Source organism: Paralichthys olivaceus, chromosome 14 (assembly GCF_024713975.1).
Source record: "Paralichthys olivaceus isolate ysfri-2021 chromosome 14, ASM2471397v2, whole genome shotgun sequence".
Lineage (NCBI taxonomy): Eukaryota > Metazoa > Chordata > Actinopteri > Pleuronectiformes > Paralichthyidae > Paralichthys > Paralichthys olivaceus.
Genome location: NC_091106.1, coordinates 6,221,671 through 6,235,728, shown reverse-complemented (window position 1 = coordinate 6,235,728; position 14,058 = coordinate 6,221,671). Strand labels below are relative to the sequence as shown.

The 14,058-nt window shown below is 40.7% G+C and overlaps 1 protein-coding gene across 1 annotated transcript in view; it reads left to right on the top strand.

Moving 5' to 3' along the window:
- Positions 1 to 13,585, top strand: part of dntt (deoxynucleotidyltransferase, terminal) — a 77,347-nt gene extending 63,762 nt beyond the window's left edge. The window contains exon 11 of the mRNA XM_069538352.1: positions 11,403 to 13,585. Within this exon, the coding sequence (XP_069394453.1) occupies positions 11,403 to 11,489 (87 nt within the window). The 3' untranslated portion in view covers positions 11,490 to 13,585. The remainder of the gene's footprint in view (positions 1 to 11,402) is intronic.
- The last annotated feature ends 473 nt before the right edge of the window (positions 13,586 to 14,058 follow it).

Below are 14,058 nucleotides of genomic sequence, written 5' to 3'. Positions count from 1 at the left end.
CTGCGGGTAAAGTCTGGACCCAATTCTCTGGACTTAATCTGCAGGTCATGTCTGAAAATGGCTGTGGAGCTCACAGTGACAATGTTAGTGTGTTTAACAGGCTAAATGTTTACCATGTTTTGGGAGGTTTGGATAGCAAAGCAAAAACATAATAATGGTGCTGACTTCCACTGCGGATGGTCTCGCTTTTGTTTGGTACTTATTCACTTCTTCTTGTACTTCTTTACTTTCTGTAGGTGGAAAATATTTTGTTCATGGCTGACACAGCAGTTTTTCTGGGGCAAATGGGGCAAATCTACAGCATCACAGCAAAGTGGGATTTAAAAAATCGGAAATGGACATTTATGTTGACAGCACAAGTATATTTTTTCTGTCAAATGGCTGCCTAGTGAAGCCTTAAGAGGCTGGTATGGCTGCTGGAATGTGCTACAGGAAGGCAAACGGTAGTGACAATAAATCAAGGGGAGATGAAGACGGACAGAGCGACGCATAAAGAGAAAGAAAGAGACAGGGTGGCTCTGTCGCCGCTCCCACCGACTGTTATCCCTGATGAGGCTGTATCAGCAGGATGGTCATCTAATCAGCCTTCACAGTGGGACAACTACATCAGTTAGCATCAATGATAAATCATATTGACAGCTATTCCCTGACAGAGGGGAGTTATGCTAGAGGAGGGAGAGTGGAACAGTTGAAAAATAGACTGAAGTGAAGCAGTGGAGGACAAGAAGAGTGGTGGACACATTTAGGGAAAGGGACATTTTGAATAGAAAGGAGGCTCATTTAGGATAATTGCATGAATATTATCTGTTCATTTACTGCTCTTGAATTCTACCACCCCCCTCTTTCTCCCTGTCACAGTTTTACTGCCTTCTCACCCACTGTACCTTGGCCACTTTTTCAGTCTCTCATCCACCCACTCAGTGCCTATTACTAGCTTCTAATGAGTAGTAGTCATAGATTCTTTCAAGCCTTTGATGACTAAAAACTTTTAATGTAATAGCCCAACCATATACATTCCAAGTGCTGCAAACTGCAATCTTATATTAATGGACTTTCAGTGTAAAGCAGACATTTGACGATTCTGTGAACTTACAAGATGGAAGAAGAGGCCAAAGAAGGGGTGAAGGGAATGTTGGAGGTTGGGGTAGCTGGACTGAACCAGGGTATCGGCTCACTCAGGAGATGGATCCTGCTTTATTATTGATGAAAGTGAATGGCAGAAGGTTTCAGGAAGGCCCAGGTTTGGGCCATGTCTGCTTGTCGTGCAACATTAATTGACACAGCCCTTGCGGTGGCACAGGCACCCGTCTGTCCGAGGCTCCCATTTCAGGTTGCCCCATGATTTATTTACAGGGACACTCGATGAAACAACCATTGGGGTGATTCAGGCTTATCTTGTGGTCTCTGTGCTGCTGTGCCCTCCAAAAGGCATTGGTTAAAGGTTAGTCATGTATGAACTAATCTTTAAGATTGAATCTTTAAACTGAACTGACTACATGAATTACCTTTGTCACTGAAAAGCAGCAACCCCATTTTTATACCATCAAATAACTAATTAAAACAATAAATGCAAGAACCTGTGTGACAAGAACCTAAAATGTCAGAAACCATCCTTGAGAAAAATGTGATTTGACGTGTACTTTGACTTTTTAGTTTGGCCCATTTGCTAACGTGGAGGATGTGACAGGTTGATCAAGACAAAGCTTTACTTTCGAGGAGTTGATTGACTTTCATCAATCTTTATATTTGTCTATAATCAATGCTGAACCACTTACTGATCTCACCCTCTATTGCCAATAGTACCATTCTCAATTGTCTGTGCCTTCTAAAACTTACAGATCACTGTTAAAATAAATCTGCTTTTTGATGCTATGGTTGAGGTTTGGTTTGGTTAACACACAAGAACGATTGTGGTTTGACTGTGTGGTGAGTTAAGATAAGTACTTTGTAAATGTTGTAGTACATTTGTCAACATAGCCACAATAATTTGTGATTCACATCTTTAGTAGTAACCGTGCTTTATATAGATGTGTAAATATGACATATACAGTCTTATAAAATCTCGTCTTTTTTAATGTTTTAATGTGATGCCTCAGCCATGTGCCCAGTTCAGAAAAGTTGTACATGAGCTATTCTGAACAGCAGAAACGACTGTGTGTTCTTTTGGACTTAATATGATGATACAAAGCAAAGATAAGAAGCTGCAGTTAATCCCAGGCTCTATTTCTGTAATTATGCCGGTGCACTGAATGTGGCAACTTCACCTTGTGGCCAAAGTGTCTCGGAACCAGGGTGTGATTAGGAGGAATGCATTAATCAGCCAGTGAGTCATGACATGAGTCGTGACAAATCACATGACTTCTTCTTCCTCCTTTAAAAGCAGACTGTTCTGAGCGACCATGTTCTGACTGTGTTGTGATGGAGAGAAGAGTTCAGAGCAAAAATCCACAACAACAGTGTCCCAATGGGACTCTGAAGTGAATATATGGTACCTTAAATTAAATTTGTGTGGGAGGAGATATCACATTTGGCTACATGTTCCTGGATCCTAAGAGAACCATCTCACAATGTCAGAAAGTGTTCAGTGAAATTTAGGAAGGATGGCATTTGCCAGCGATTTAACTCATGACGAATATTGGCACTTCTGTCTTGGATGATAATCATTAAAAGCACAGCTAGCAGGATAAAGTGGTTAGAGAGAAAAATGTTTTTGTAGGAGCCATGGAAATAACATGCTTCCTCTAACATTATACTCTGACCGAGTCTCTCTGTGACACCAAAATTACCCTGCACTGCTCCAATATTACCGACAAGTACTATACTGCACTTTTGACTCCCCACTGGCACATTCACCATTACAATGAGTTACCAAAATACAAATGCTCAGTATGTTCATCTAGCAAAATGCCTCATGAAAGCCCTCCAGTGCTGTCATAGAAATAGAACACTGAGCTCGCTGAGAGAAAAACCTGCTGCTTTATATATGTGCTGTGCTCACACCACTTCCAATGCTGTGGTTACAGAGTCACACTGAGCTAATACACTGACAGTGGAGGCACAGATTTAGAGCGTAACGGCAACTGCCCTCTTTTAGAACAGCTCTGGTTCCGGAAATAAATTTACTGTTCAGAAATGATTTTGAGCGTGGAACCAGGCCGACCAGCTATAAGATAAATTTTGACCGTAAAACATTTGATTTTATGCAAAAACAAATTCAGATAATGGAAAAGAAAATGCATCCCATAAACCATTGAGAATTATCCCTAATGCTATCCGGTGCTTCTTCTTGAATTGAACCTTGTTGCAGTGATTTTCAGCCCTTTACACTTCATTCCTCATCTCTAAATAATGTTAGAAAGAGAAATCATGGTTACTCTGTGATAAACATAATGTATCTTTGATCTGATCGTGGCTGCCTTGATTTTTGCAGTTATGATAAACATTTCCATGGCAACACCAAGCTCCACCAGTCAGAGACATAACTATCACACCTCATGATAGTGGGTAGTGTAGTACTTCCTCTTCAGATTGTGAATAAACAAAACCACACTGTTGAACTTTATATAGGGTGATGGCAGTCAGCACCCACCCCCCTCTGACTGATGAAACTTTACCTCCTGAAGCCTGATATGTTATTTCTGTCGTCAAACCCAGGGCCATTTTGTCTTTTACGTCTACCTTTTGATAAAAATAAATAATTAAATACAATCTGGATTAGATATTTTTTCATATATGGGTTAAAAAAATGTAAAATATTAATTTGAACAACAAATACATATTAAAATTAATTTAAATTTGAAAACCTGCAGAGGAGATTATTATTATTATCCTGTCAGGCTGCCTCCAGCCCCAACAACCTCACCAAACATTCCCTGCATGACTCACTGCTGGTAAAGCTCATTGCTCTGAAGACAAGTAAACTTTAATAACTTCTTTTCCCTTTGCCCTTGATCGGTTTCGCCTCTGTAATCTGGATTTTGGCAGCTGGACATTCACACGACAATTATCAAAGAGATTTGACTGTAAAAGTGAAATATTCAGTCTTAATCACCCAGCTCGGGTCAGCAAGAGATCTCACCTCAGGCAGACTTCAGTTTCAAAACTTTATATTGGCTTTTTATTTTCATAAACTCAATTTCAGTGGTATTTAGTTGACTATATTTTCATTATGTAACAAGATCTGAGTAATAAGCAGTTATTTTAAGCAGTTTTTAATACACTGATCTTTTTCTGTAAGTCTGGTTTTTATGTGTCATTATTATATAATGTGGTGAAACATCATGATTGACTCACAATTGGTCGAGTCCATGTAACCTCGGGACCTTACTACCAAGGCTTTATCATACTGTGCAGACTCCAAATGCAGAAGATGGCGGCGTTTGTATGCAGGATAATTTGGCTTTATATGTGGATAATGGAGATACATAATTCATCTTTATAAACAGTGTGTGGTATAACCTTTATGTCTTCCCTGTCCCATGATTTGCAGCCTCTCCCATGTTGAGACTCAGAATGACTCAGAAGATCCTGGCTCAGAACAGTATGAAGTTGTGATGTAACTATTCTCAAACGAAGCTCATATTTTACCGATGTGTTTTTTTTTTTATTGAGCAGAACGAAAGAAATGCTGTGACAGCAGCATCCGATCACACTGGAGGAACCACTTCAGTCATGCAAAACCAGCTCCTCTTTAACAAACCAATTAATTATTTATGGGCTTCAGTGGAGCAGAGAAAGTTAATTTATTGTTATCATTAGAGGAGTGGTCTGTTTGGGTCCGTTTGGGGAGAAGTTAAGGTACAATTACGGGCTGTGCAGATTAGGGAGAGCTTCATGCAGTCGCTCTCACACATCACAAGTTCACTAGATGCCTCCGGACTTGGGTGATGAACTTCAGTAGGATTGCAGGCTAATTAATGCATATTAGAATCATGGCTACAAAATCACATCTTGCCAGGGCAATTGTCCAGTTGGACATGTTGCATTTCATGGGGATAATACAAATTAAGTAAATAAATCTTAAAATGTATGCTCTTTATTTTACCACTAGTTTGTTACTATGTGTCATGGTGGAAGGACACTCCCTGGACAAATGCAACAAGTTCAGCTGCTTGAGGTCAGCAGATAAAATATTTTCAGCTAATTGCTCATTAAGCTCTTTAAAATATCTGTAATAAATGACTTTGGAAGTAACAGTATTTATGAGCTTTAATATATATAAACTAGTACATTGCCCGTTTCTACAGCTGCCTGTTTGGAATGGTCTGTCTGCTCGAACTGTGTGATTGCTCTGAAGCTACTTCACATTTATTTTATCAGCATTAACGGTTTTATCAGGAAAGAAGATTTCATAGTCAGTGTTTTATAAAGTTAAACTGAATGGACCTTTTTACTGCTCGCATGTCTTTTGGATACATTTGAATGATTTACAGAACTGCTGTTATTTTTTTCATACACTGCATGTCAGCTATTTCCTTCAGAAATGGGTCTACAACTGCTGTAGTTAATCTGAGGATGTGGAAGAAGACGATGTTCAGAAGATGATGTTCAGCTCGGTCCACAGACGGAAGGCACACTGTTAACTGAATGTTTATTAACATTTAACCTATTGCGTGTCCAAATCTGCACCTCCTTGTACCAGTTTGAATGCAGGTTTGCAAGAAAGTAGAACAATGACACTCAAAGATATTTCAGTTATAAGGACTCATAGAGCTTTATGACACGTCTCTCAGACGTGTTACCATATCTGTTCATTACCTTTGGCCAGCCTAATCAACTGAATAACTTTGATTCGCAAATGTTTACTCCTCCATGGGAGCAAAGACCCATAACACCAGGGATGTCAGGGGAGGATCCTATTGTTTCTGATTAGGAATTCATTATTCGTGAGCTGTCTGCCTCTCTGCCCAATGCACAGGCTGATTAGCAAGCCAAGGAAAGATAGGTAATGACGATAACACTAAACTCAATAGCTGTTTTATAGGCAGCGGTGCTTTATGGCGCTTGCACTAATTGCTGGTGTGATTAGTGAGGTGTCTGTGCCCTCCCTGGTAACTCCGTGTGTCCTCTGAACTGAGCTCCTGCAGACTGGAGCACAGGGGAAGTGTGGGCGTGCGGTGGATCGTTACAGCAGGAAGACACACGGACATGATCGATTTCCCACTTTTTTTTTCTGCCCCTGTCAGCCCTTTCCTGTGAGCCGCAATAACGACAAATTAACTTAGAGGCAATCAGATGATTTTTTTTTCTTGATCTCTTGGCAGTTATGTAATCTATTTCTTAATGTCAGAGGAAGAGTGTCCCAAAAAAAGTAAACAGAACATTAGCAGATTTGATAACGTGGAATGTATTTTTCTTTAAACATCACCTTCCAGTCTGCCTTCGAGTGTGCCTCCTCTGATGGAAGCTTACCTTAAACTCCTTATATAAAGTTGTATGTCCTCCGACATAAAACACTTTAGCCCAGCTATGTTGGACCTGTGGCTAAGAAAAGCATTGACCTCAGCAGCACGGTGAAACCCATGCTTTTGAAAGCTTTATGGGCGTCTGCCATTTAATTTGACCTCTGCAGTCCAGCTCTTGATACGAGGTAACTGGTTGATGTAGCTGAGCAGACGGTTCGGAGCTGAAAGTGAAATGACAGCACACTTACAGAGGTTTTTGTTCAAATACATTTTCCTAGCAGTGAGTTTGTGTAAGTGAATTTGCATGGATTTCAGGTTGCGTTTGCATACTTCTCCGTGTGTGACCTTTAGCTGGATTCTCTCTTGTATTCCTCTGTGCGTTTCAAAAGAAATATCTCCCTGAACAGTAGTTACAGTTGCAGTATTTATATAAGATTATCCTTCATATATTATGTATTTTTATCTTGTTTAATCTTTTAAAAGTCTACATTATCAAGTTGACTTTTAAAAAGTTAGATATTGACTACAGTACAATAGAATCTGCTGTAACTGGTTTTGACCACTTGGGGCAGCGTAGCAAGCTTTAAAGTACTTACATATTTTCATCTCATAATGTATTTATGTAAAAGTGTAGGCAAACACAGACTAATAGCATACGATACATTTAACACATCTGTCCCCTCCATCCATCTGGTGCCATTGACTTGTAAGTTGATTTTGTCAGACGTCACTGTGAACATTAAATAATGATTAGGTCAGCCGGGCCGTCTGCACCAGATGTTTGCTGTTTACCAACTGAAAAGGGGAGACATGCAGGTCTTTACAAAAATGACCTGGAAACTTTAATGCAGATACTAATGATTTCCACGTGTGTTTTAAAATTTACAGTTTAATGCAGATCACGCAAACTATTTCTGTCCCATTTTTGGCACATGGTTGTGACACCTTTCAAATGGCTGCCCACACAGAACACACGGACAAAAGCACATTTTTAAAGTCTATTTTCTCCTCTTTATGTGTTTGATAATAAACACATTGTCTTTTAGGTGTTTGATGCTGGACATAGGATTTCTTAAATTCATCAACAATTTGATTATTTGCTAAAATACATTTATTGTTTCAACTTTACAGCAAGATCATTTTGCTTAAAACATGTTCTATTGCTCCCATTCTTAACTTTACTGAGCTGTTCAACATATGCAGATTTTCATTAACCTTATACCCAAGTTCCCAATGGAGCCATTGTGAGTTATGAAGTTGGAGAAATTATTTTGGACATCCAGGGTCTGTCCACTGACAATAATGGGCGACTGGCACTTTCTTTTGAATTGTCATGAATCTGCTGTATTAAGGCTTTTTTTATATTTAGATATGTGTTGGGGTGGCTCAGGGTCAGGAGGTAGAACAGGTCGTCCACTAACCAGAGGGTTGGCGGTCAGTCTTTCCAATTCTTTGGGCAAGACACTGAACTCCAAATGGCTCCTGATGGCTGTGCTGTCAGTGTGTGAGTGATGTATCATGTGCTGCACATACAAAAATACTATTAAGTACTTTGACTGGTCATAAAGACTGTAACGTACTATATAAATACACACCATTTACTATTTACCATTTTCCGTATGTGTGACCTCAAAGATAATCAGGGTGAAAACAAATCAAATGTTACATTTTTAATAAACAATGATATAAATGATTTGAGTTGTAAGCTTGAAGTAGTTTAAACAAAAATGATGTATCTTCATTATAACATATATGGATTTTATATAATCCAGTATGATGTTTTAGTTTGGTGGAGAAAATCCTTATTTCGTTAGCTAGTGAGCTCCCTCTGTGTTTCTGTCCTTCACATGCTTGCTGGCAGTTTGGCTGATCTGGTTGAGCAGCTCTCCAGGTTTGTCCCTCCATCTCTTTATCTCTCCATCTCCCTCCCTCTCTCTCTCTTTGATGTGTCAGTTGAGTCGGGTTGGAGTCGGGCGGGCAGCCATGTCCATCAGCTCCATCCGTCAAGTGGTGGGCCGGGTGGCAGAGAGAGGATGACAGGCAGCAGAGAAGGGGCAGATGTTTTGCAGGGACTGATATGTGTTCACGTCCACGAGGGATGTCATTACGTGGTGGACAGAGAAACATGGAGCTGATTAGCAGCTTATTAAGTCAAGGACACTGGCTCCCAGTAACACACACCTCTCGCATTCTGGCTTGTTGTGCGGATGGCTTGCCAGTCACTGAGCACGTGAGCATCTCAGATGGATAACCTCTCTCTCTCTAATTAACTGCTGGTCTGTTGCTGAACTCTAAGCTCCTTTTGATAAAACCAAAAAGCTCCAAAAAGAATAAAAGCCGCTTTTCCCATTTTCACTGTAGTTTCCCTGAAGGGGAGAACTCAGAGGTACATAAGGTTTGTGGATTTATCTCTCTGAGAGCCCACACTATGTTGTGCTAAGTAAATAAAGCAGCATCTCCCGGAGGGCATGTAAGGATTGCAGGAATTGAGGAAAGTGGACAGTGCCGCAGAGAGAGGGCTTTACCCCTGATCCAGGACAATGGCTGAAATGGTAATGTTGAGAATCTCATCTGTGCCCTGTGTTCTCGCCTTTAGTTGGATCTCCTGAGCTTCTTCTGAACAGTAAGCCTTGCCATGTGCTGTAAGAAATCTGGATTTACTACAAATCACATCAGCCTTATGCCCCCTCCTCTTTTTCCTGTTTTCTTCCTTTTCCACTGCCTCCATTTTTCATCTCTGAATATTTTTATATCTGTTTAATAGAGAGTAACTTACCGCACCATAAATTGCAGCTATGTGTGTCTGCATTTCATGTGTTTTGAGTGGTTAGAGCAATAAATGGGCTCAGGGCTATGAGAACAGTGAAAAACTACAGGCAGTGGTGGACCACTTTAATAGGCTTTGGATAGTTTCACTCAAAAATAATACAGTTTCACCAAAAATATATTGTTATGTTCCCCAAGACAGCACTGATAAACGTTTTTATGTGTAAGAGAAACTGAGTGATGGAAATAGATCCACAGAACAGACTCTGCAGATGTTCAGGAGTGAACAACTTGGGTCTCATTTTTGTATTTTGGGCCATCATTTCTAACATCCCCAAAGTATTTCAACATAAAGTTTGGAAGAGGAACGTGCACGAGCGTTTAGATGATGATGAAGAGTTCTACTCTGGTATCCTTGCCTTTCATTAGTCAAATCTATAAGCATATCACATTAAACTTGCTCAAATCAACTTAGAAACCATAAAAAGATACTCCTAATAGATATAACCTAATCATCATGTTTATATGTTTTAGTGTTTATTATCATGTATCTATACTGTGACAACCCACCTTGTTCAAATTTGTCCTGCCACAGTTTCACAATGTACCAGAAAATGTTGACACTTCTCATTATAACATAAGCGATCTCTATCTTGGGGTTAACATAAAATGAACAATCTGTATCTTATCATAGCAGATGGGTCCAATTGTCAATATGTTTGCTGCATACATTTTTACAAGGAAATTACACTTTTGAAAAAAAAAAAAAAAAAAGGAAAATGAATATGTGGCAGTCAGTGTTGATATTAACGGCCCCCATCAATAAATTAATGTTTGTGAAACACTCAAACATTTAAAAATGTTTTGGCTCATAATGAATCTGTGGCGAGCTGGAGGGTGTCAGCTGACAGCTGTCTTTAATGTGGCCCAGGACACGTTTCATTCACACTGCTAAAAGAATGTGGCAGACCACCTACCACCTGTTTTTAAAGCTGTCCACTTGTGATGGGATCACCAGTGATGGATGACCGACAGCACGGTGAGAGGAGGACAGGAGGCAAGGACACTTGGAGCAGCCAAAATATGTCAATCAAATCAAATGCTCCATGGAGGAAACCAACTTCATTTAAATTTCTGCAACTTTGTGTTTCTGTTTCAGCTGGAAGTTGGATGGAGTTCTTTTACAGACACATTTCTCTTTTACCCTGCTGTTAAATTCACTGTCTGCAGTCTCATGTCATGTTGTGAAGAACTGATGGTCACTCATAAACATCCCTCCAGAAAACATCTACCAATGTTTTCCTAATCTCTTAGCTGTAACTCCATTTTACCTTCAAATTTGAAGGGAAAAAAGACCCTTTTCTTGCCCTCATTTCTTGGCCTGTCAGACTTTGCTGTAACAACTTTCTCCAAGCTCCCAGGTCTCTGTAATTACTTTGTTCAATGTCACCGTTAGTGGAAGAAATCATTGACAAAACCACAAGCAACACTCAGAAATCTGCTTTAACCCAAATTAAACTATAAAAAGATGAATTGAGCTTCATGCATTGTGCATGTAAACCTCCCCGCCACATGGCCAACCTGTCATTTGCATTATAAAAAAACAAGCCAGTGTGGAGGGCGACTTGCCTTGTTGTGTCTTCCCCTCGCTCTCGCTGCCTACTAGTTGCTCTCAGTTATCTCAGTCCACTGGCAGCAGGAGCTGACGTGCTCTTGGTTTTTCTGTCTTCTCTTCGCAACGTGTCAGGTCCAGTTTAGCACTTGAGGGCAGGATGTGTCAGAATCACAGTCCTCTTCCTCTCTCTCTCTCCAGGCTGTCTCACTCCCAAGGTGAGTCAGGCCTCGTCATCACTCCAACAGAGAAATAACCCATCACATGGCGTTGGTAGACGGCCAGCAGTTAATAGCCCTGTCGTGATTTGTCAGGAAAATTCTCATCTGCTGAAAAGTGCGATCACTTAGAGGAAGGTTAAAGTGTTTATGGGTCGGGAGCGAGGTGGACGGTCAAATGTAAATCTGCACAGTCACGGCATGTGTGGGCCTTGGTGCGAAGTGAGCTAATAAAGTCCTAAATCGAAATTGACAGCTTGAAGAAGTTAAGGTTGTGAGCACATGAACATCGTGAGGAACAGTGAAGCCTGAAGCTGAGAACCTGTGGATCTGCTCTGGTGACAAATTCCAGCACATTCCTCCACAAGTCCATGACTTTCTGTTTGTTTGTCCTTTCTCTAGAACAAGCTCCTGGCAGCTACGACTGAAAAGGACATCTTTGCCCATCTGGGTCTCGAGTACCTCGAGCCTTGGCAGAGAAATGCATAGGCCTCTGCTCCTCCCTGACTGGATGATACCCGCAGCGTACATGAGTGTTTGTCCTGTCTGCCTACTCTGCTGTGATTCGCTTTCAAACTGCTTTTTAATTCCAAACAGTAAAGCGTTGTTGTTGCCATTACATTTTTTGTTGTCATATGGATTACATGCCGCTGTATGATTCATAATTCCTCTTATTCACTATTGTCTGTTGTAAACACTCCTTCACCATTCCGTCTTGCCTGCCATGGTCAGAACACAAAGACAAATCAGTCAAGAGTATGAATCCTCTGGGGAGCCTGCGAGGTGCAAGAGAGAGAGGGAGAGTGTGAAAGAAACGCAGAGGGAAGCAAAAGAGGGTGACCATGAAGAGAAAGGAGGGAGAAGACAGGAAGCTATGAGGAAAGTGAGGGGGAGGGGAGCTTTTGTACAGCAAAATGTTGTAATCACCCTCCTCCTGGCAGGAAAGTGCTCGGCATGAAGCTGAGCCAGGTCTCCGGGGAATTGAGAGGCGGGTAATGAGCTTCAGATAGAGGAGCGTTTGGCATCGCCATTTAGCCTCCATTTAAACCTACGTCCACTGGAGATCATTTAGCTGGCATTCTGCTATCCAAAGACCCATAGCCTCCGCTCTTGTTCCACAATGAGTCCCCTTCCCCAGATGCTCGGCTGAAATTAGAGGCACTCAGCTGCACCGGGAAATTAGGAAGAATTCAGACGGAAGGTAAATGAGTCCACTAACCACACGGATGGATCTTGGCATTCAAAGCGACTCTGGCTCCAGTGCATAAAACATCCATTATCTTATTGCTTTGACTTTGGCTTATGTTTTATGTATAAAGGTTGTTTATCAGGATTTGTGTCCTTATTTTTTCAAAAGAATAGTTCCTCTGTAGAACAAAAGTCCACAAATTAAAAAAATGAACTTCTCCATGTGGGCACTTCAGGGTAGTCTGACATTACATCCACACCACCACATTTAAGTTGGTAGTTGTTGAGTGTTTGAGCTCCGTAAGTGGAGAACTTTGAAAATGCTGCTGCCCTGTGTTAGTTTAAAAACTGCAAGACTGCATTGTGGACGGGTGTGAACAGAGAAATGGTAACTCGTATGTGCTTCCTGATTTCTGAGTTCTTACAGTTCTTTACAAACAGCACTGAAGACAATTCATTAGACTTATGCTGTAAACACAACCTGTGAATATTGGTCCGTTCTCTGGGAAAGAGGAGAGGAGGACTACTGGCTGAAGTGACTATAATTGCTGCATTGTACCTGTTGTGGAAATGCTGGTTTCGTAGGTTTAATTGGAGGATAAAATGCGATGCCACACACTATGCTTGGTGTGCGAATTCTGCATCTATTATTTTGCATCATTTGCACTGTCCATGTTGTCCCGTGCTAGTGATTCAAAATGTTTGTCTCTTCCCAGCTTTGCATTGACTTTGTAAATCAGTTAACTGCAGAGGAGACAATCTGCTTCCTGTTTACACCAGCATGCATATGAGCAGTGTATGTGAATGGTCATGTGACATTTGATTTCAGTGTGTTGATTTGGACGGGGATTATTACTCATATGGAGCTAAAACATTTTTGTGAACAGAGATCGTTTTTGTTTTAAAACAAGAAAGCATTGATATGGATGTAGCCTGACTCATGTCTCCAGTGATGACACGGCCTGTCCCGGGTCCACACACCCAACCCACATTCCCATCAGCCTCTGGTTTATCCCAGGGTTCCTCAATGAGGGCAGAGATAGATGAGAGCAAGCCATTCTAGTGGAATACCCTATTTAAAGATCTTTAAGTAGAACAGTCCAGCACTTTGAGGACTTGACCCAGGCCTCCTCCCTTTATCCTCTCTTCTTTCCCCCTCTCGCTCTTTGTCCCTCTTTCTCTCTCGCCATGCTGCTCTCTCAACCTTGCTGGTATAAAACAATCTGCGTTCTGCGTTGCAGTGTTAACCAGATGGAGCGAACTCTGGATCCCTGCTCTCCCGGGCTGAGTTATCCAGTGTTTTCACTTTAAAAAACGGAGATTAACTTTTTTTTTTTTTTTACCAAAAAATAGGAGATCTCTCCAGAGTAAAATAAAATCAAGCTGACCTAAATAAATTTACATTTGTCCTGCTCTCTTTTTCCTAATTGTTTTTCAAGTGCAAATGGGATTTCTTTTTTACTTCACATTAAATATTTACTAGTGTAAGGGGATTTAAAGGCTGTAGCTTTCAATTTAAGAATTCACACATTGTTGTTTTGGACTTAGAGAGCCTTAAACTGTTTGTAAAGCTGAAATGTAAAGAAGTAAGTGCAGAAAGGCAAAGCTATTTGCTCCAAAGTCTTCCATTTCATTCCTAATGCAATTCATTTACAAGATATCACAGATTAAGTGAGGTCGTCTTTTCTTTCTGTTGCTTTATCTGGCTATACTGCAGGATATAACTGTGACTGCCTAACGATACAGTTGATTATACTGGAGTACTTCACCGTTTAACCTCAGTGAACTGTGGTAAGTACTCATTTTAATACAGACAATTTACTTCTGTACAGGCATTTTTACTGCTATAACACACTTTCTGTGTTTGTGC